This window comes from Platalea leucorodia, assembly GCF_965183815.1.
Source record: "Platalea leucorodia genome assembly, chromosome: 9".
NCBI lineage: Eukaryota > Metazoa > Chordata > Aves > Pelecaniformes > Threskiornithidae > Platalea > Platalea leucorodia.
The window spans coordinates 28448737-28471794 of NC_138831.1; the positions used below are offsets into that span (position 1 = coordinate 28448737).

Genomic DNA, 23058 nt, shown 5'->3' on the forward strand with positions numbered 1-23058 from the left:
CTTTTTGCTAGTCTTTGAGAAGCCTTTCAAATGCTGGATTTTAAAGCTGGGGTCGGTTACTGTAATATCAAGAGGTAGATCTTAAAAACTTTGTGACAGTTACATCCCGGGGCAGCAGCGCAGCAAGGGCTGCAGGATCCTGGGGCTGCTGAGGATGTAGCGTTGGGGCTGGTGGTGTGCAGACAGCTGTGTGTGGGCTGAACACCTGCATCATTTGGAGGTGCTTGCTGCTGACAAACAGGGATTTGGCACTCTGTCAGGCTTTTATGCAGAGGGATGTGTGTCTGACTTCTGCAGCAAGCATCAGAAGATAGAGGGGAGCTGATCTGGCTGTTGCTCTTCAGTCTTTTCTTTTCCCAGCCTAAAAAAAAATTAAAATATGCAGAGCTCAGGTTTCATTAGGGGATTTTTAATTTCATTTAAGTGTTCAACTTAAGCTGTTCCAGTATAATGCAACTCTTCATAAAGAACACTAACCCTCTTTTTCTGGCAGGTTATGATCTGTAGTGCTTTGTTAAACATATACGAATATGTGTACGTGGCTGATGGCATACGTTTGGCTTGAACTTGAATGGGGAAGAGAAGTCAATGAATCTAGCTTGTATCGCACCAACCATTTCCCTGAAGAATGGTCTATTTTTTGTTTTGACTCTCTTCGTGTGGAAGAACTAAATTACTAACTAAATTACTTTTTCCTTCCCTAACATTCCTGACTTTCATGCTGAGCTTGTGTAAAGGGTATCGAGAACAAAGTTCAGGAATGAACTTACAGAATGGGTGCTTGGATTGCTCTTGGTGAAGCAATCAACCAAGACTTATTTGGAAAAGTAACTTGCCAACACATTTAGTTGAGGATTATACAATTAATGTGTGTTAGCAGGTTCACAAGGTTTTCAAGGAAAAGACTTCATGGAAGTTCACCTCCCTGGGATGGAAAATTGTGTAAGTTCGTTTGGGTTCATCCCTTTCTGTAAAAACTGTGTAATTGCAGGATGTCAGCTTGACAGTCCTGTGCACTCATGAGTAACAAATGAGTGTAGTGATCCGCAGTTGTCCATCCTTCTCCCTTCCCAGCAATTTAGACTTAAATACTGTTTGTATGCCTCATCTTGTAAGGCAATTTTTTCCGCCTGTGAAACGCTGAACAAAACTAACTGCACAAGCTGAAGATTAAATTGTTGGGTCAAATGATTCGACAGAACCAACTCATAGTGTTTAAAAGGCATCTGTAGTCTTCAAGGTTCAAAAGAACCTCCCAAGTATGGGACATCTGATGTGACGTGCACCTGCTTGCCATAGTCTGCAGCCAGCTTTGTCGATGCTGCTACCAGCTTTAAACTGCAACAGAGAATTTTGACCTACTTTTTCAGTTTTTCTGTTGTTTTGCACAACATTGAGGACACTGAAACCAGGTCAGTCTAGTGCTGTTTGGGAAAGCACAGATAAATGCTGATCTCCTCTGTGTGGAGGTGCTACTGGGATACAGGTAGGTAGTTGAAATACACTCCCATAATAGGAAGCTTATTGGGCGAGTATCTCCTAGTAGACCGCTCTCTAGGTAACCAGAAACATATTGAGTGGGAGAGAAAAAGGCGGGGGGGGGGGGGGGGGGGGGGGAAGTATATTTCTCATGGCTGAGTGGAGAGAGCATTCAGCCTCTGCATCCTCCCTTTCTATTTGTGTAGATAGCCAAGCACCAGAGCAGGACCCTCTTCTAGGTCAGACCAAGATAGGATATTTGCTTATCTGTTAATTTTTCTGCTTGGGAACAGGGCAGATCTCATAACTCTGTTGTTTTCACATTAGTAGATCAGCAGCTTTACCAGAAGCGAGTAATGGGGTGACTTTGGAAAAAGAAATTTTTGTTGGGGCCACTTGGAAAGTAGCATTGGGCAGAAGCAGGACAAGAAGTAGAAAGTCATGGAAGGGAAGAGATGATGTGGTGGGATGAGAAGGCACAAAGGGACCTGAAGCCAATGGAGATGTGTGTCCACATAGAACAGAGCAAAGCTATAAGTGAAAGGTTTACTAATTGTGTTTTAATATAGAAAGAGCATTGATGCCTAGGAAGCTGTTAATGCATGCAGTGATGCAGAGGACACAAAGCCAGCTTGTTCCTCTAGACTTAAGGATGTAAGCTAATAACACTAGTTGGCAGATGCTGAGAACGTGAGTGAACACATCACATGTCCTGGTTTCAAAATATTCCTCATTACCTGCATCTTGGCTGTTACACCTTTTCTAGACGGTGAACCGTTTGTCCCAATCAGTGGCAAAGCAAGCAAAGTTTTCTGCTGCTGACGGCTCTACTTTTTACACAGAATGAGGGTGGAAGCTGGTGATCTCATATCCGTATGCTTATAACATGTCAGTTGAGAGCCCTGGAGGATTTTATAGTCTTTGAAGTCATGTGGGAAGTAGCAGATCTTGTCTGGAAAGCACTCCCCAGATCAAGAGATTTACCAAAAGTATTACACAGGCACCTGGGGTGGATGTTGGAAAATACAGTGAGAAGGCATGTGCCTTGTCCTAAAGCAACAATCTTGGAGTTGCTTTGAGAAATTGAGTTCCTGTTTCTGTAGAGAGCAGGATGAGATCACCCATCTCAAAAGAAAATGGGACTTTATTGAAGGTCTCGTCTTTTAAGAAGGATAAAGGAATTGTAGGGCTGAACTACTTCTGCTTGTTAGGGTGGTGATCCATCTGCCAAGCGCTTGCAGTTTGATTTCTAGCACTTTTTGACTCCTTCGTGAATCAGAAATGCACACAGACCTGGATCAGGTCTGCTTGATTTGATTTGAAGAAAGGGGGATTCATTTGCAACTTCAGTTTGGACAGATTCTCTGAAATTGTGCCACAAAACAAGACTTTCACAGCTCTTATTCTTATCTTGGAAGGGTCTCCAGAGTATCTCAAGTAGGTCAAAGAAATTTTCAGTGCAGGTGAAGCAAGCTTTTCCTTTGAAGGGTGGGAATAAGGATTGCTCTGGCTTCTTCACACCAGTTTCTTGTTTGCATTGTCCTTTACTACTGCTGCTTTCAAACATAAGGACTTAATTGAGAAAACTTGGATGTCTGTGAGCAATGTCTCTGTGCTGTAACGAGTGCTCAGTAAGTGATAAGCCTTCCTTCATGCTGGACTGTGCTACAGATCACAATATGAAAGACACTGGCCTTCGACGCTGCCTAGAAGCTGGTTTGTAGCTCTAGCACTGTGGGTTTATTGAGGGAGGTGAGGTGGTGATTTAGATCTCAGGTCCTAGGTGTTTTGAAGTGTGTAGGACACAAGGTGGTTTTTTTTTATTTTGCTAACTGTGCTTTAAATAATTTCCTTTCAAGCCTGTATCTTTCATTAAATAACTGTTCCTGTGCTTCCAACTATATTGTAGTGAAATGAATACTGGAATTGGACTGAGTCACCATTAGGGAAATATCTTCATGCAGTTTTGTTTAAATGCAAGTAACTTTCAAGAGCAATCTTGCTGAGTGGGTGGAAAGGTAGGAAGGAAAATCGTTATGAAAAAGTTTGAATCATGGCAGGAAATAGTCCTGGCATTCTGAGTAGTCTTTAAATATTAATGTGACTGACTTCAAATTACAGTCTAGTCTTCATTCTTCTGCCACTCCTCTTCCAAAGCCAAGCGCTTTGTTAGTCCTCAAAAGCCATATTTGATGCCATTTTTACTACAGTTGTTTTTTGGTATTGTTACTACATACTAAAGATCTTTGTGTGATTTGGTGTACCGGCAGCTGGGATCTGCTCGTAGGGTTGACTGTAATAAAGAGGTTATCAAATGCTTGGTTCACTCATTCACTGCTGATCTGAATTCCTGTTTGCAGGAGTCTTTCAGCTGAGAGAGCGGATGTTCCGTGTTTGCAGACTGTCAGGTGTGACCTTTTCATCTTTCTCCCTGGGGAGACCTTATACAGATGGGGAACGGGGGAAGGATGGAGGCGTAGTAGCTTATAACCATTAACATCTTATTCCACTAGCCAGAAAATGTGTAGTGGAGCTCTGTACTTAATCTGCCTGAGAAGAGTGGAGTTGCTTGTCCCATCTGAGATGCACTGAGCAAGATGGTGCAAGTGTCATACCAAGCAGTATATTTCTGATGTTGGATCTGAAACTTGGCACACAGGGCTTGAGCAGAGTTCAGACTTTAGTCTGGAGGAGGGGGAAGCTGTATCAAGGCTCAGGAGGGCTTGTGCTCGCAAGAGGCTTGAGCAGCCCTTAGAGGAATGATGTGCTTGTGTCATCGAGCACTGATGGAGCACTGCCTGTCCTACAATCACTGAAGATCAAGGCCAACTCACGTCAACCATTTGAAACGTTAAATTATGCACCTTTACATTTTGGTGGCTTTCAGCCCCATTTTATCATAGCTGGTAAAACGCTTTTCTATTAATGATGCTGTCTTGTGCCAGCAGGTGGCCAAACAGCTTTGAAAAGATCTGTGCCTGGGCATCAGGTTCTGCTGCAAAGCAGCCTCACTATCTGGATCCATCTACTCTGCAGGTCGAAAGCTGGTAGTACTTCATGGCAGAAGGAAGGTTAAATGGCTTCTGGCATCATGCAGGAAAACATTGTAGTGCATTCTTAAACAGCCTGTCTCTTCTCAGCCCACCTCATGTTCGTCAGGGTTGTTTAGAAGCCCTTTCCGGTGGTTTTAGCTTATATTGACTTTTCTTATGCTCTCTACTGGCCCTGTAACTATTAGCTGAATGAGCAAGGGGAAAAAAAATGGTTGCAACTTTATAAGAATTGTATCATTTCTCCTTCCTGTGCTGTAATCCATCCCCATCATGCAGATTTTGCCTCCTTCTTTCAGGGTTTTTAGCCCCTCTCCATGTAGTCCTTTGTAGTAGTATCTCCTCAGTCTACAGAGCTGTGCTGCACTTCGTGTCTCACACAATGCCACGCATTGGTTTTTCCAAGCATAAACTGTGCAGGGTTTGTTCTCTTGCTAGAGACTTCTTTCTGTTTACCCTTTTGTGAGGTCTGTAGTTGTTGCCCATGGATTACCCAACCTTGATGAAAATAATGACTTTGGTCTTCAGGGGAAACAAATCGTCCTCTCTGGCTTTGGTGGGATCAAGCGTGTTTTCCAAAGTGCTACTTTTTTTATTCATAGAATTCCTCTGTTCTGGTCATCTTTCTTAGTGATCCAGCCCTAGAAGCACTCCATCATCATCCTTGCATTTGATTTCTGTTCAGCAATAAACTTCCTTTAGTTTCAATGACTGTCCTTTTTTTTTTTTAATGTTGTTTGTTTTGAAGCAAGTCTCTCCTTCCAGGACAGGTTGGGGTTGGGTCCAATCAAAGTGCTTTTCTGATATCTGATAGAGCATCGTCATTGCTTCTGCAAGCTGGTTTCACAAAGTAAATACAACTGTGCTTGCGTCTATGCAAACAGCTTTGAGAAGCCATGCTAACTCACCCTCTCAAAATGAACGCTGCAGCTGAAAGTATGTTGGGATGTCTAAAATGAAAAACCAGTTCATCCTGTTTGCCTGTAACGGATGCTTCCTGCTTATCCATATTCAGTTTTAAGTATTAAATTTTGAATTAATTTGAGGTACAAGTAAAGCTTGGTAATACTAAACACTGAATTTCTTGTATGTGAACATCTCCAGCCCTTCTGTCTCTAGCTAGGCCAGCAGTGCTTAATCATGAACTGAGTTTTACACATTACTTAGTACCACGTTGGGAGCTTGACGCTGCAGCTTCTGGGTCAGGATGGCCAAGTGGTAGTATGGATGTGATACATTGGTTCTCAGATGACCTGATGATTTTCAGACCTCCTGGATTTGCTGCTAACATGCTGTATGATGTTTTCTGCAGAGATCCACCTTTGTGCAGAGCGACAATGAGAATTCATTTCCTTTTCACTCTAGAAAAGAGGGCTGCTGAGTCACGGGCTAGATGAAATATCCTGTGGGTTGTAACCTGTGCAACCTGAGCTAGGTTCTAAGCATTAGTATAAACTGTTAAAGATGCGTGGTTTCGTGGGATTGTTACATTGCATGAAGCATCCATTCATGTGTATGAACGTTTCTTTATGCTGTTATTAGTTCCTCAAGGTCTTTCTAATACACTGTGGAGGGACACAGCATCCTTCCTATGAAGATGGAGCCTGTTTAGAGTCCTGCAAACTCCCTGTCTGACATAAAGGCCTGCAATAATATATGAACAAAAGCAGTGGAAAGTAATTGCAAAGTGGTGTTGAAGTTGTGCATTCTCTGCATTTAATCTTTGCTTTTTTTGCGGAAGTATTTAAAAAAAAAAATCTAGGGAGGAAGATCAAGCTGGGGAGTACTGCGCCCTCTTTAGTGCAAACACACAGAACTGCAAATGGAAATGGATAGAAAAGGGCAGAGTTGTGCTAAAGACTAGTTTAATATTCAGAAACTGGAATTTCCAGCTGGTAGCTACCTGTATTTTCTGGATCTAGTGTGAATGACTTCTGCCTTATATACCGATGCCTTAGATCAAAATAAAAGTTTCCAGAAATAAAAGTACACCACAGTTGAAGGCTAGGGAAAGCATACTCATATTACTCAAGGGCTAATGCTTTTGTTCCATGCCACTGTTTTGTGGATGGGTAACACTGCTTCTCTTTTCTTTTTGGATAACTGGAAGTAGGGTAGGTTAGCTTCATCTCATGAAATGAACAGAAGAAACCCTTGCTAAATCTTCTACAAATGTATTGCTACAGGAGGACTGAGCCAATTGCCTTAGTAACTTTTGAACCCTCGTAAATATGGTTATGTTTCTGGGCGTATCTGATAGTGTTCAATTGCTGATGTCCTTCCACATTGACTCTTGTTTAGATGGTTTCATTAGCACTTCTCTGCTGACTTTGGAGGTATTTGCTAACTTCTGTGCAAACATTGAAACTTCTGTGTGGATGCCTGCAGCTGAAGTAGGTAAAATTATTCAGGCACTTGTCCAGTCGCATATGGAAAATCATGAATGCAACAGTGTCCCCTAAAGGAGTACAATGCAGTACGTATAGGTCCTAGGATGTGGGAGATAGCTCCAGGTATGTTTATTCTAGTTCTTGCTGAAGAACTGCACCACAAGCATCTCCAGAGTGTCACATGCATTGAGAAACATCTATTTCTTGTCTTTTTTTGACAGAATTAGCAGACTGATGCTCATGAGATGCGCCAGTGTGCTGTCTGGAGTAGTCCAGAGTTGCCTGCCCTTGGGGTTATGGTGGTGACAATTTTGGACAAGCAGGAGGAAGGTGCACTGCAGTTTCTCTGGGAGAATTGTCAGGCTTTTGTTTGCCAGTCATGAATGCAGGCTGCTGGAGAAGATCTTGGCCCTTGCATTCCTCACCCAATTCCATTAGAACATCTGTTTTTCCAAAACCTCCTTTTTTTGGCAACTAAATCATGTTAGTAACATGAACTGTATGTTGATGCAGCTTTCAGGAAATTTCTAGCTTTTTTAAAATAATAAATCTTGCTTTGGCTACTAATTTTGGTCATCTCTGTAAGACAACAGTTTCAACTAGCAAATATATCTGAGGTCAACTTTAAAAGATGTAAAATGAAGGAGAATTTGACTTCCTAAGTGTTTCAGTATTTTCTTCTCTTGGCACCTTTCATTTGCCACTTTTTATTTTTTGTCTGGCTTTAGTGTAATACTTTTATAAATGTATGAAGTGAGAAGAAAACAAACTTTACACTTCAGAGTTGCTTTAAAGATGGGATGTGATCTTCTTGCAGTTTCCACCTGACATGCTGGTGTAATTGAAATTGCTTTTGTTAGTGTGTGCGGCATGAGTCCTGATAACTCCAGTAGCAAGCAGTGGATGGGCAGCACTTATATCTCTTTGTGACGTTGGGGCTTTTTATCAGAAAATTGTTAAGAAAATGGTGAAGTTCCCATATAGCTGTTAATTTCCTCGAGGCTGGGAGAGTTCTGGACATTGGTCCTGTTGTACCTTTCTTGCTTGGTATTTTAAAATAATGATTTTTATTTCATATATCCTTTTTCTTTTCCCCAGGTAAGAGACCAAAAGCAACCTGCCTTTATTGAGTTCTCAAGAACATAATCGACCCCTTGGTACATTATCAAGATGCATTAGGAAACTGGATACAGTGCCAAAAGAACTCCATGTGTTTCCATGACTCTCTTGGACCCTGACTCAGACACTTTCGGATATATATTTCTATTCTAAGGAGAAGAGTGCGTACTCCAATTCCTTTCTGCCAGCTTGCTGGCAGAGGTATTTCACTAAGATCATGGACCATCCTAATAGGGAAAAGGATGAAAGGCAGCGGACGACGAAAGGAATGCCAGGAAGGAGTGGGCATGGTTCTCGACCAAGCTCATCGGCATCTTCTGGCGTTCTTATGGTGGGACCCAACTTCAGAGTGGGCAAGAAGATTGGGTGTGGTAACTTCGGAGAACTCAGACTAGGTAAGAAGTAACAGTTTTAGTGGCCTGCATTTTCCAGATTAGCGTTTCACCACTGGAGTATTAAATACATAAAAACCCTGGCTAGAGAAATGCATGTGCTTGTCTTGTTTCCCAAGCATCGAGCTGCCTTACTTGAAGCTTCTGACTCAGAAGATGTAACTGTTAGAGTTATTTTTATTTGCATAAAGTCAAAGTGAATACACTGGAGAGGCCAAAGATGTAAATTTTGAACAACCTCAACAATGAAGACTGTTCTCAGTGCTGAATGTCTTGCCTAAGGTGAAAAAAAAATCTTCTTAACTGCCTGGATTGCTAAATCTTGCTCTCAATTTCTTGTTCATAAGCTAGGGCACCCTATTAAAGTAATGGGTGAGACTCTTTCCCAGTACTCGGCCACATCTTCTCTATTCCATGTCCCTCACTAACCTCAGTGCCCTAGTTTCAGTCCCATCACCCACTCCCTGATGTGTCCCATGTGTTTGACTCACTGGCTGGCGAAGAGTGGGGTGTGCCGACTGGCCATCTGGCTGCTGCCTCTCAGCTGCTGAACTGGCCCAGCAGCCCGTGATTTTTCGTGGTCCGTTGGTCTTCTAACCACATGTCTTGCAGCTGGTCACCCAAACAGATGGCTATGCTAATGCATTGTTTGTATAGGATGACTTAAGAGCCCAATGGACTGCGCAGTGCATTGGGCTCTTAAGTCATCCTAAACAAACAATGGTTGTTTTTTTAAATGAGGTGGGGGAAGCAGCCGGTGTTTTTAATTACATGTCCCTGAGCTCCCAATACGTAGTTTTGGGGTAGTTGCTGTAGATCAGAAGCAGCACCTTGTGATCGTCTTGATCCTGACTTAAAACAGTTGCATTTCTCCTCTTCTGCTGAATGAATTGGTTTGCTGTGGTAGTGAACTTGAGGGTGCTCAAGACAGGCTGGCTGACATAAATAATTTCCCCAAAATTCAGTATCTATTTAGAATTGAAATTAAAATCATTTGTGCATTCAGGCACAAGGGATGATAAATCAATCAGGAAGTCGCTTCAGGTAACCAAAGGGTTATAACACACAACTACTGATAGTATCTTTGTAGATTCCTGCTCAGGATCTACGTAATCTTAGATTACATAAATTAATCTTTTGTTCTAAGGTTTGGTTATTGCATCTATATGATGTGCCACTTCTCCACAGTGTGAAGATTAACCAGCTTGCTTACGGTCTGTCTCAGTAAACAGGTAGTTTGGTTTCAGCATTATATTAGAGAAGTTTTATTGATTTGCAGGAACAGAGATAATGCTCCAAAGGTGGAGAGAAACCAAGGGCAGGGACAAAAACTCACACCTTCATGAACATGAGCACATGACCATAATTGGCAGCTGAAGATAAGTTTGGATCCTTACAGTAACATAACATGAATAGCTGTATTGCATTTTCAAAGCCCCGCCCGCAACAGCAAATGTCACGATAGCAGGATCCCCAGGGAGATGTTGAATTGCTTTGTAATCCAAGCTCTGCTTTGAGATTCAGCAGCTCTAGTGGATCCCTCCAGGTAGATGGTTCCTGGCGTTTATTCAGCTGGTGCTGAAATGCTGATCCTGTTTCCATGGTTCTTCCTTTTCACGTTTCTCAATTTTAGCGGTATTGGATTTCTGACTAATGTATTGTTTGAAAGCACAGATGCTACACAAGAGATTTTGCTTCTGAAAAAGTTGGTTTACAGAGAAATTCAATTTTAACTGCGGAAAAAGCAACACCTGTTAATTGAGTGGCTCTTGTTTTTTCCCAGTACACTGGTAAATGTTTTGCTAATACTGGTTAACTAAGTAGCATGCTGTATTTGGGCAATGGGCCGTACAGACCGATAACAGCAATTAGGTGTAATGTCCTTATAGAAACTGTATTACTTTACTTTTTTTTAAACTTCTATTGCTTTTTGCCAGTTACTATAGCTTTAAGAACTCCTGTTTGCTCAAACATCAGATATTTCTATTGCACAGATGTGATGCTAATTATTGCTGAATTGTGCTGGGGGAAAGGAGAAGCAGCGCATCTCAAACATGAGTGAACAAGTCTCTGATAGCAGTTTTGTCCTGCAGAGATGAATGGTATGCCCTCTGTTTTTTGGCTTTTTTTACATTGTTTTGGAGAAGTTAAGCACCAGTGAATGCTTTTAGTAATGCAGGAAGAACAAAGTCACACAGTGATAAACAAGGGGAAAATATATTTTTCCAGTTCCCTGAAGAATTTCTTTTTCAGGTGTTGTGTTTTCATTCTAAGCTGCCCTTGTATAGCACTCCAGCACCGGACAGAGGACTGATTGTTCAGGGAGGGGATGGCATATACGTACGAAAGCTGTTTTCTGTGAATATCAAGCTTGCTGCTTAGGGTTGATCTTTCTTGCTGCAAATACAGATAGCCCCGGGCATATTGTTTTTTTGAAGCATGTGGGAACAGCACAGTTGGATTCCATCCCGCAGACGAGCTGAAATGGGAAGATGAATGCAAAATTCAGGGTCTGGCCCAGAGTCATAAGATGAGATGGGGTTGCCTGGATGCTCTTTCTTCGGACAGGCTGCAGATAGGTGGTCTGTAAGAGCTTTGGTTTCCGAAGCAGCTCAACCTACTAGCAGGGGAATGGTGCTAGCAAAGAGCAGGGGATCTTGCTTGCTGTCCCTGGGACGGACTCTGCGCGCTTATGGGGATTCATTACCTTTTGTGCTATGCCAAGTCCTGTCGTGCAGCTCCCGGTTGTCTGTCAAGTTAATTCTTGTGCTGCCTTGGGAGCTGGAGCATGCCTGAAGTTTTATAGTGTGACTTCTGCTGTTATGAGGTCCTCTATCTCCACCCCAAGCTGACAGGAGAAGCGGCATTACGTAAAACAGCCTGAGAACAGGCTCACTGGGCTGTAAAATCGTGTGATGTCAGTAGGTACTCACTGCTCAGGAAAAATGGGATTTAACCTGTTAAAATCTAGTGCCACGATAAGGCACGGCTGTAAACTTCACCATAGAAAAGATTATCACCAGCTGAGCCTACAAACTGACTCCTTATATTGACTCATGGACTTTCACAGTGGGTATTTCTTGTATTTGCCTGAAATCCTGAACCATGAGCCATGTTAGGGATAAATAAGCCTCTTCAAATGTCTCATTTTTCCCAGAGTTTGGCACCCTTATTTAGTAAAGCAATTAAATAGGTACTAATGTAAAATTATTCCAGTTTCAGTAGGTTGGAGAGTTTTCTAAAATAAGCATTAAGTTCTGGATGGAGCAGGGTCTTATTTTAGCAGACCTGTAGACTGGAGCCCAAATCTTTTTGCTCTAATGCAAACATTATCTGGTATTTTCAAAACAGTGCTTTCAATTATCATTTAAAAATGACAATTACACAGGTTTTCTCTCTGTTTGGAGGAGAAAAAAATGCTAGGAGGGCTAGATCCTGTATGTTGCTTGTATCCTCCCTTGATAGGCTGCTGCACCGAAGGGATTTTTGGAGAAATCTGTTTTCATGTGCTACCCAAAAAAATTGCATAGTGTCCAGAAGTCAGATGTCAGCATGATTCATGCAGAGGTCTCATGAAGATTCAGCACATCTCAGCAGCGAGCAGCAAGCCCCAAACTAGAAGAAAAGCTGCTTATTTGTATGTTGCCAAGTCAAAGCAGGTCGATCCAATCTGGGAAGGTGTCCCCCCCAAAAGCAAGAACTGCCCAGGTGACTCCTAGGCTGCAGTTTGAAGCCAGGAGCTCTGCTTTAAAACAAATAAAACAATAAAAAAAATAAAGAGGATGATAATAGCATCTGATATTGCGGTTGGTTTTGTCTCTTTTTCCCAAATAACGAAATAATCATGTGAATATAGGGCTAGAATAATGCCAGGTGTGGAAGGCATGGGTAAGAGTAGATCTGGTGTAGGATCCACACCAGGAGCTGTTATTTGGAGGCACGTGCTCTAGAAGGGACATCAAATCTGGCACTACAAAATTGATGTGAACTTGTTCCAGCTGCCCATGGGATCTGGTCTCTCTGCACATGCCGTGCTGCCTGGGGTGAGCTCTCCTTGGTCTTTAGGATGACTGTTTGGATGTTTGCTCCATTACCTAGCCCTGACCTGTCATCAGAATGTATTGTCCGTATAGCGACAAGCTAGAAGGAAGGGTCAAAGCATTTTTAATTTGTTGTTCATGAAACGTTTGTATTTGTGGCTGTTAACTTTGACCTGTGGGAATGGTGCACACGAGAGATTGATCACTTTGGGCTCTTCAACCAGTCTCCAATCTGTCCATATATTCGACATATCTTACTGCCAGGGCTTGAGAAATCCACTCTGTTAGGTTTCCCACGTGAATGTCAGTGACTTAGTGCATCACTTCTTGTTTAGAATATGTAGTTCATAATTGTCAGTGGAACTACCCAAAACTGAGGCATGAATTTAATTGCTGCTCCATCAAAAGCTTTGCCTGAACTTGAAAGGCTTTTGTTAGCACAGCTATATCGTCTCAGCTGTATTACAGATCTTTTGTCTTACTAAGATAAGATGCAGCTTCTATTCATGGCTTATTTTACTGTGCAGATTCACTTTCTTCTGTAAGCAGTACTGCCTTTACTCTTCCATTTTAATACCAGTGCTGCCTTGTAGAAGGAGGAAGAAGAAGCCATTACACCTTGGACAGTGTGATAGCAAAACTGAGGGGTAGATCTCAGTCTGGAGCAAGCTAACGGAGAGATTTTGGGGATTTGCTTTGGCATCGTAGCTGGCAGAGCAAGTATCTCGTGCTGCAGCTTTAGGAAGGGTTTGGAGTTCAGAAGCTGGACCCATTGGCACTCCCTTATGTTCAGTCTCCCCATAGTGCCTGCTCTGAAGGGGATGAACTGGAGGATTAATTAGTTCATTTACCTTTGGCTGCTGGCCTGATATCTCAGGCTAGTGTTTTGCTAATCCCAGTTTTTTAACTGAGGAATTTCATTACTAGAATTATCTTTTATCTAGTCCTCAGCCTTATGAACCAGACCATAATAGGATGGATTATGGCTCCATATACATGGAGGGTGTTGGCAATGTCCTCTGCCTTGAAATGAGCTTGGAAGAGCACTGTTTCCCCAATATCGTTATCCTGTGTCGATGGGGAGAGCACAAGTGTTGCTAGAAGGTCTGTGGGTCATCAGTCCCTGGATGGACTTACACCCCTGCACGTTAAGTGCAAAAACTACCTTGAAATGGTGCATCTACAAGATTGTGATGAAGGTTGTGGGATCTGTAGGGGACGGCATTCCCATGCCTCCCTCCTTGGTTTTCTTGCTGTTTAAAGTATCTTTCTCACATATTTGGGCTGGAGCTTCCCTTCATTTGGCTCAGTGTCCTCAAGTTGAGCATCTTGATAGGAGTTCAATCCCTATCAAGAGGAGGGGAGGAGGAAGTGTCAGTGGGCGAGCTACAGCTGGAGCTGCTGATATGACTCATTTGCTGGTAGCTAATACGGAGCAGATAATTTAAGTGTATTTAGGCTGCCTTCTTTTAATGTCCTTGCATGTTCTCCCCCCACCAGCTGTCAGATAGCATGAGGCTGGAGCCCTTATCTGTCTCAAAGGGTGAAACAGTTTATCCTGCGACCTGCTTTTCTGCTGATTTGGCCTTCCAGCTCTTTCAGTGCTTTGAAGCCACTTTCTAATGTCCGAGTGTTCCTGATGCGACTGCAAAACCTACTTTCTACCCTTCTTTTCCAGCCTGGACATAATAGTTTTTATTAAAAAATCTAAAGAAATAAATTCAAACAACCCTGTGTTGCAAGGGTTAATGCTGGAGCTCAACTTGCACATCTGCTTGCATAAAACACTTCCTCTAAGGATGTTTAACCTCACATTCAAATGCCTGCCCTGTGTTAAACAGCATTGCCAGTTACCGTAACAGGTTGAAGCTTTCCATAAATCTTTTTGGCTTCCCAATGAATGTTAAAGCAACCTGCTTGGTGCTGGACCTGGACTGGGAGTACCTGATTTGAAATTCGGAGGCCAGAACTACACCGACAGTATAGTGGGAATGGTATCAAAAGAAGTTGAATGCAGAAAATATGAAGCTGTTACAAAGTAAAATAAATGGGGAATTTCCCCTGATAAATATTTCAGGATTTAAAGATGACTATTTGTCTTCTCTTATGTTCATAATGTCTTTAATTTTATTGAGTCTTCCAATGCTATTCCTGCATGCAAAGAGTATCTGTATGCAAGGGATGACATGGCATGGTTTTTAATGGTGTCATGTAGATATGCTAGAGCTCCCCAAACTCCTACCTGCTCTGAAGTATGTAATTCCCTGTCCTGGACTTTCACAGTACCTGGTCTGTTCTAAGCATTGATATCTGTTACCGGAATTGGAAAGTAAATGTGTAATAGAGCTGGGCAAAGCTGGTGCTACAAACAAGCACTGATAACTTCCAGTATAGATTGCTGTTGAATTTTGGAGCTAGACAGTCTCTCAATGAAAGCATGACTTGGGCTGTAGTGGCACTAGCAATGATGAGCTAAGAACATCAGTACTCCCCTGTGTAAAACCATGGGGAGCTTTGTGCGGTGGAGGCTGCCCTCCTCAAAGGATATGGTGGAACTAGAGGAGGTCAGAAAGGTAGGAGAGATGTCAGGATGATGGGACAGATCAGGTACAAGGACTGCCTGAGCATTCTTCCCCAGTGATATCTCTTCCAGGAGAGTTTGCTGTCAATCATGAGCAACATGGAGAAGGTGAAGGGGGAATGATTGCTCAGACTACCTAGCAGAGGAACTGGAGGGCGTTGAATGATATGATAACTGGCAGCTTCAGAACACACAGAGAGATGCTCCTTGATGCATGTAGCTGTGCATCTCTGCCACAGATCACTAAGGAGGCCAAGGGCTTGGTTCAAACACCAGACAGGTTCCTGGAGGAAAAATTCACCTCCAGCTGTAGCACATATGGGTACCAACTCTGTCTCAGAGTCGTGGAGCCACAATATATTGGCAGCTGGCTGTGTTCCTGCCTGGTTATACTTGTCCTAGGCTCTTGCCCTTCATGCTTGCCAGACCTAGTATCAGACTAGACACTGCTCTGTGTTTTGGGGTCCTGAGAATGGGTTTTGTTCTTTTAGTATATTTTTTAACATCATTGGTACCATATTGCAACGGAGAGCTATTGGCCTTACTAGATTACAAGGATTGCCTTTGTGCCGTTGGCATACAGAAGGCATTTTATACACGCTGCCTGCCTGTTTGTAGAGGAAGAAATAAAAGCTGTGTGTTGGTACAAAGGTTATTTTCATATGCTTCCTTGCAGTAGTCGCTTTGATGTGTAGCACGATTAAGCTAGTGAAACTCCCTATAGATCGTAAGATAAAATTGTTCAGTGTCCAGCAGATTCAAGACATTTCTGAAAGAAATAATGCTCTGACTCTTCATTTTTTGTTCCCCAGACTTTTTTGACATGATATGGATAATAAAACGTAATATGTCTGGGATATCTCCTCAAATGCTTGCGTCGAACATGAGTGGTACCATAAAACATGATTACCTTATGCTGAATGGAAGATAGTGTTTGCCTGCCCTGGTGAATTGCTGCAACTTACTATTTTGAGGCTTACACTTTGTTAAAGGCATGAACTTCAGCAGGGAATTGAGAAGACAGCTCTTTGCCATCAGTGACACTTTGCTGTATTGTGTCTCTAGCTCCAAGTGTCGAATGTGGAACTAAAAGATTTTTTTCTTTTTCCTTTGCAGGTAAAAATCTCTACACCAATGAATATGTAGCGATCAAACTGGTAAGTAGAAGCTTCAGGTGTTCTTAAATGTCTTGTACTTAATGTTAAAAATTCAGACAAAAAGCAACTTTCTAAATTTGGGCTTAATGCTGCTCTCACCCTCAGAATAACTTACTTAAACTAAGATAAATTCTTGAGAACACTAAAAACAAGGAAAGAACCCATCCCTCCACCTGCTGAATATTTTTGGTACCTAAATGGTCTGTAGCTGTCTTATTCCACTGAGAGCGTTGTCCCTCTTCCCAGGCTGGCTGCCAGGTCCCGGTGAATGACACTGATTGAGGGTTTGCCACCTCTTCCTACTCCCTGGGTTGGGCCTTTCTGTTCTGGACTCCATCGATTCTCCAGATCCTTATCTCTCTCTAGATGGGGTGTTGTCAGAGAGTTTGCTTAGGAGTGTGGCACTGTGCAACCTGCTGCTCCACGTTTTTGGAGTCGAGAGGCAGTAAAGGGGGGGTTTCAATGGTTAAAATTCACTTGGGGGAGAAACTGCAGATGCAACAGGCAAAACAAGATCCGATTCAGTGAAGGTCCGTCTTTCCTCTAGCTGATTTGGATGGCCGAGGATATATAGCCACAGCATCTTCAGCATGATTTTCTCCTTTTACATCATAGGATGGTAAAAGTGAATTGAATTGGCTCACCAAAGCATTGCCGGAGTTGCATTAAAAAAAACAAGTCCCAACGGTAGTGAACTCCAGAACTTCTGCAAGGAGTTTTGTTCTCAGCTCTCTTCTCATCCAGTATTACAAGCCTCAGTACCAGTTACCAAGTTATTTTCTGCCCTGCAGTCGATGTAGCCCTCCCCAGTTGCATGCAATGGCAGCTTCCACGTTTCTTATACCTGGACCAGTGAGTGGCCTAGGTAAAAAGTCATCTTCTGAAGACTGCTTCAGGGCATGAAGGCACAGTGGTTAATGGTGGTTTGAAGCAGGAGTCTAGGGGATGGGGAAAGTCTCTAACTCGTAGCTCTGCCGCATTATATGAAATCGTAGCCCAGTAGTTTGTGTTTATGCCTTAACTTTTCTTACCTGTAAACTAAGGCTTTCATTAGTCTCTGGGGGTTTTCAAAGTTGATGTCTTTATCTGATGTGCTCTTTTGTCATCTGTATGGCCTTTGATCACAGATTCAAACCCTAGAATCTGAAGTTAAAGTTATAACACTAATTTGATATTAACAGCAAACATGCCTGTTGGCCCAACCGATGTTGTCTGGCAAAATGGCAGGAGTCATTCAGGTTACGGAAGATCAAGATGAACTTGGTGCATTAATTCTGATCACGTTCAAGTGCCACAGATTTTATATCTCTAGCATTCTCCTTATATGATGCATAGCAGATGAAAAATAATTAGGGCTTTGCAGGAGGGACTTGTTTTCAAGCCTGTTGGCAAATTTCAGAAGATATTCCCTAAAAAAAATAAATAAATAAACACCTTCAGTGGAGCTTAGGATGTCCTTGATATGGATCTGCATCAGGAAGGAGGACTGGTGCTTGCTGAGTAGCTCACTTTTTAGGCAGATCTGATAATAGAAAATGCGCTGTATAGACAGATGAGGTGTTTTATTGAATCAATAATGCTTCTAATTTGCTTTCAAAGATAATCCCACAAAGTTACAGCATTGCAGGCATAAGGAAGTAATAATACAGGAAAAACACAGCGATATTAGTCCAAAGGATGCTTGTTTCTCTCAAAACAGTGCCTGCAGTGACACCTCCCAGTAACCTGAAACCTTTCAATAGCCATATGGCAGAGCTGAATGACATTACCTTTATTGCTACCTTAATCTTACCTGTTTTTTCCAGTAGCATTCTTTCTTCCCCTGTCTCAAAAATATCTGAGTGTTAAAGCAGTTACTCTGCAACACACTCCAGTTTTATTTGCCCTGTTGTGATTCATGCTTAAAAATCTCTGGTCCTTCATGTTTGAAGAACTGGAATTGCCATCCAGCAGCCATGCAGGCATTCGCATACCTGCTTCGTTTTTGAGCAGATTAATAAGGGAACAGTAGAAGAGATGGTTTTTTTTTTGTGTCCTCGTCTTAGACCATATTCCCCAGGAGTAAGAATTACTCAGCTTCCTCAGCAACAAATATGCTGCTCTTACATGTGTACTTAACTGTAGTTTTCTTTATCCTTCAAATAGTTTGCTGACTAGTGGTAGAGTAGCTGCTTTCAGTGTACTTGAAGGCAACTTTTTCTTTTATCTACATTGTTGGACCAAGTCAAAACTCTGCTCCAAGTCCTTCTAGCTGTGTGAGATCATCTTCTGCAACTGCAGCCCTGCTGTCTCAGCTATTCGTGCCTCCTGTCCTGATGTTAAAGCTGGAAAATTAGAAAATTGTGTGATGGATGCCAAAGAGCTGATCAGAAAGTGCTGTGAAATTCAGTGCTAATGTCTCACGGTTTCTCTTTGGGGGTGGGGATTGTGCTGCGTCTTGGAAAACTGCTGGCAGTGCCTGTGTTCTGACTTGTGTGGTGTCACCACATAGCTTCTCATCCTGCTCTTCAGCTGAACATTATTTGGTTAAGGGCATCTAGTTCACAGAGGAGTTTGTCTTCTGAAATGCCTTAGCCGTATTTACTGGTTTAATCTTCTGAGGGTTTTTAATGGTAAATTGCACATAGTAGGAATTTCTTCCCTGCATGTAACCAGCCCGTGAACATACAGATGTAGTCTGAGCACAGGTACAAAGCTGTACCCTCTCATAGTGATCACGATGCCGTTGGTTTGAGTTGTGGATTTTGTACGTTAGGCAGGAGCAATTCAGTTATTTTTGCTACAAATGCAACATCTGCCAGCATCCTTAAGCCCTTGGCCTACAGGACAACCATCTGTTCTGGTATGATCTTCTCAGAAGCTGCCACGACTCTGGCAAGCATCCAGAGCTCAGGCTCCAGCAGCTCCTGATGCAGAAGTGGCTTGGGCTTACTTTCCCTGATTTTGTCACAAGCAGCCTCACATCCTGATACATTAATCCTTCTACCTTTATCCAAATAGTTTATTTGGATAAATCAACTATTCACTGAACAGGCTGAGTTCCTGTTGCCCTAAATCCCTTTGCTGTGCAGGTGTCTATAGACTCTTCCTCAAGCCACCACCAACAATTATCTTAATTTAAATGCAACTTATATGACAAACTTGTTTTTACATTGCTTTATGTTTGCCTTCAGTACAGGTTCAGTTTTGCCTTCAGAATATTTTTCACCATTGTTTTCTAAGTCATATTTGACTTCTGAAGCTTTTAAATATCAGGAAGTTGAGAAGCAACCAGGACCATTTTCTCCCCTTGCTGGCAAACGGAGGGGATTAATTGGGCTGGTGATGAACAGCTTGGCTGGAAGTTGAATTGCCTGAATTCCTGCATAAAAATCATTCTTCTGACTTAAAGGGAAGTCTTTAATGGGGAGTTCATGCCAAATGTGGTCATTAGTCTTACAGTACAGACCACAGGTGAAACAAGATAAGTGGATCATCTAAAGCCTTTGTGTCCTCCTATGCAGACAGAAGAGTTATTCCACTGTATTGAAGATGTTAGCTCACTTTTGTCTACGTTCAACCTGTTTTGGATGTTCTTGCTCTAACTCATAGGAGCTGATGTGAAACACGAAAGGATTTTTTTGTGTGTGTTTGTCTTAGGGGGCTCCTTTATAGGCAAACTTCTACATGATGAGTTCATCTCTTTTCTGAAATGCAAGAAAATAAGCAACATCCAAACAAAAATTGAGGCCAGTATTAACTTCCGTTTCAAGGATGTCTGAGCAGTAGGTGAATCCACATTACTGCCTATCCCAAGTGCACGGTTTTACTGAAAATGTAATTACTCAAGTCTCTTAATCCTCTCCATGTTAACTTTATATTTTTAGAAGCTTTGTAATCTTGCATGTTAATGCCTTTATGGATCATAGGCATTAAGTTTTGTGTGTAAAGTGCAGATGAGTAACAGTTGAGAATGTTTTGGGTGCATTGCAGATTTATCCTTTTTTTTTTTTTTTTTATTCCGTGTATAAAAATAGAATATTCTTGAGTGCTTTGAGATGTTTGACTGACACGTGTTAATGAAGGAGGAGACTTCTTCCTGTGTTTTTACCAGATATCTGGCTGCACTGTAGCGCTTGCTGCAAACAAGATTGTAGGTTTATACAACTGTGGTCTGACTTAAAACACAGATATATGACTCAACATTTTTCAAAAATATAGGCTAGTAACGAACAAAAGTACTGTGGGCAACCACAGTCCACAAACTAAACTTGGGACTTGATGTTTTGCAGCTTTGACTTTCTTCCTGCCAATGTCCAGGGTCATTCTTCAAGAACCAGGAGCTTTGCTGAACGATTCTTGAATTTCACTGCCATGAATGAGCTTTGTATTTAAATGAGCTCCTTCAGAGTGCATATTGCAAGTCTTTTTGCTTTTTGTTCTCTACTTATTTAAATAACATCTAATGGTGAAGTCTGTTGTTAGACTTTCAGTCTAGAGTGATTTATCTTGAAACTTGAAGCATTATGTACAGTCACAAATCTTCAAATAAAGGATAGAACTTTTTTCAGTCAAACTGATTTTAACCAAATTTTTTTTCTGTTTTAGGAACCAATAAAATCACGTGCACCACAGCTTCATTTAGAATACAGGTTTTATAAACAACTCGGAAGTGCAGGTAAGTGAACCTACCTTAAGCTTATAGGAAGTTTGTGATTTCTTTATTAAATCAAACATCACCATCATATTTGTTGTGTAACTCTGACTTGAACTTACTGATCTGGGCAAATTCTTTTAGCCTCACACAAGTTTAGGAAGAGATTTGGTCAGGATAACATCATGATATTGGGTAATTATGCAGACTTAGAAACTGGAGTTAGTGAGGATTGATTGATATGGGAAATACCCATGTATTCATGTGTTTGTAAAACATAGGAACCTTTGATGAAAGGAAAGCTATTTATGTATAGAATGACAGATTTCAAAAAGGTGACATAAAGTCTTAAAATCTAGGACACTGTAAAAAGCATAGAGCTTTTCTAATAAAAACCTGAAATACTGTTTTCATTGGTATTTACTAAATCATAAGAGTGTCCAAAAGCCCACGATCTCAGTATCCTCTGTGTGACAGTAGTCTACAGCAAATATGAGAAGAATATCACAGAATAAGCCAAAGGTGTTTTTTAATTTTTTTTTTTTCCCCCTGGCAAGCTCTCTGATTTCCCTAATATAAGACTTGAGCTTGTGTCTAATAGTGTTTGGATTTTTCTTCCCTGAATTTATGGTTCCTTTTTAAATGTATATAGAATTTTAGCTTGTGCTGTTTCTCATGCCAAGGATTTCCACAGCCTTGACTACCCACTGCACGAGGAACTCTCTCTGAAGCAAAGACCTTCTCTGCTTCTTCTGTGCCTTGATCATATATTGACAAGTGTCCTACATTACTGTAATGTTTTTACACTTTCTTCTGATTTTATTTTTCCTGTTTTCCCTGGATGGACCTAGCTTCCACTGCAGAGGATGTGCTCTCACATAACCAAAGTACTAAGTTGAACAGAATGAAAGATATATCTGCTCTGAGCTCATAATGTGCAGTGCCTGAGCAGTTGTCTTGCATTTTTTCCTTTCTGCTTGTTCCAATTAATTTTTCTAATCAGTTTCCTTCATTTTGTGTAGCACATCCTCTGCAGATTGGGTGCTGTTGCACTCAACGTTTTGTGGCGGCTTTCCTCCTTATAGTATGCAAAATCTGGGATGTGGGAACCAAGTTGTCACTATTGGAAACACTAAAATATTATTTTTTTTAAACAGGACTTATCTACTGAAATAAGGTGCTCTTTTCTATGTATTTCATATTTTGGTGGTAGCATCTGGTACTGTGCGCAAAGCTCCTGATAGGTTAATGTTGTTACTTAATTCCAGTTACCTATGCTTTTGAGACTTAGGGCATTTCTGCTGAAGCCTGTGTAGTAAATAAAACAAATGTAGGTTCACAGAATAAGTGAGACACTTAATTCTGCTTTTCGCTCCCTGCTTCAGTTCTGTTGATGCTTGCCATGTCTGTGATACCCCAGTGCATGTGTCTCATGACACATAAATGAATTCCAGTCTGCTTTTTCTACACCTGTCAGCTTTCAACCGCTCTTTAAAGAAGTTGTTGGGGAATTTTAAAACTGATCAAATATTGGAGGCTTGGCTTTATTTTGGTTAGATTAAGTATTTTTAATGGGTTTTCTCCTGTTCCTAATGAATCTAAACTTTTCATCCTACAACACTTACCCACGCAGGGCATTTCTGCCCTATATGATGCTGTGCACGCTAATGGAAGTATTTCTGTGTATGCTGCCATCAGACATGGAGATCCTGCCTTCAAGATCTCTCTTCCCTTCATTCGGGGGGGGGGGGGGGGGGGGGGAGGGCGGTGCTGACTGTCATCTCAAGCCTTTTTGCCAGTATTTGTCAAGAGACTGTTGAGAAGCCTCATGAACAACATGACTTTTATTTGTATCTCTGTGTTGTCCCACGGGCATCGCAACCCCAGCTCTGATAATCTGGTGAATGCCATTAGAAGCTCTTGTGCTGCAGTTTTGCTAAAACAACTAGAAGCAGGCCAGATGCTCAGGTGGAGGATGTGAGCTGCATCTCTGGTCTCTCCATGAAACTTGGAAGCTGAACAAAATAAATTTTGTTGGAGTCAGACTAACAGGACCAGGGAGCCTTAACTTGGTGTCTGCACACCACACTGAGAATTAGGGGAAGACCCGTCTGTTTGTAAAAACAGATTGGTGCTAAATACATGCCAGCTTCGGGGAAATAGATGGGTCTGTTCTCGGTGATGTTGTTAATGCCAGGCTCCCCTTAATGTTCCTTG

At 41.8% G+C, this 23058-nt stretch overlaps 1 protein-coding gene across 1 annotated transcript in view; it reads left to right on the plus strand.

The window, feature by feature from the left end:
- The window catches only part of CSNK1G1 (casein kinase 1 gamma 1), a 107630-nt gene that overhangs the window by 35769 nt on the left and 48803 nt on the right, over positions 1 to 23058 (plus strand). Inside the window, 3 exon segments of the mRNA XM_082322524.1 lie at positions 8018 to 8433; positions 16168 to 16208; positions 20796 to 20865. Of these exon segments, the coding sequence (XP_082178650.1) occupies positions 8256 to 8433; positions 16168 to 16208; positions 20796 to 20865 (289 nt within the window). The 5' untranslated portion in view covers positions 8018 to 8255.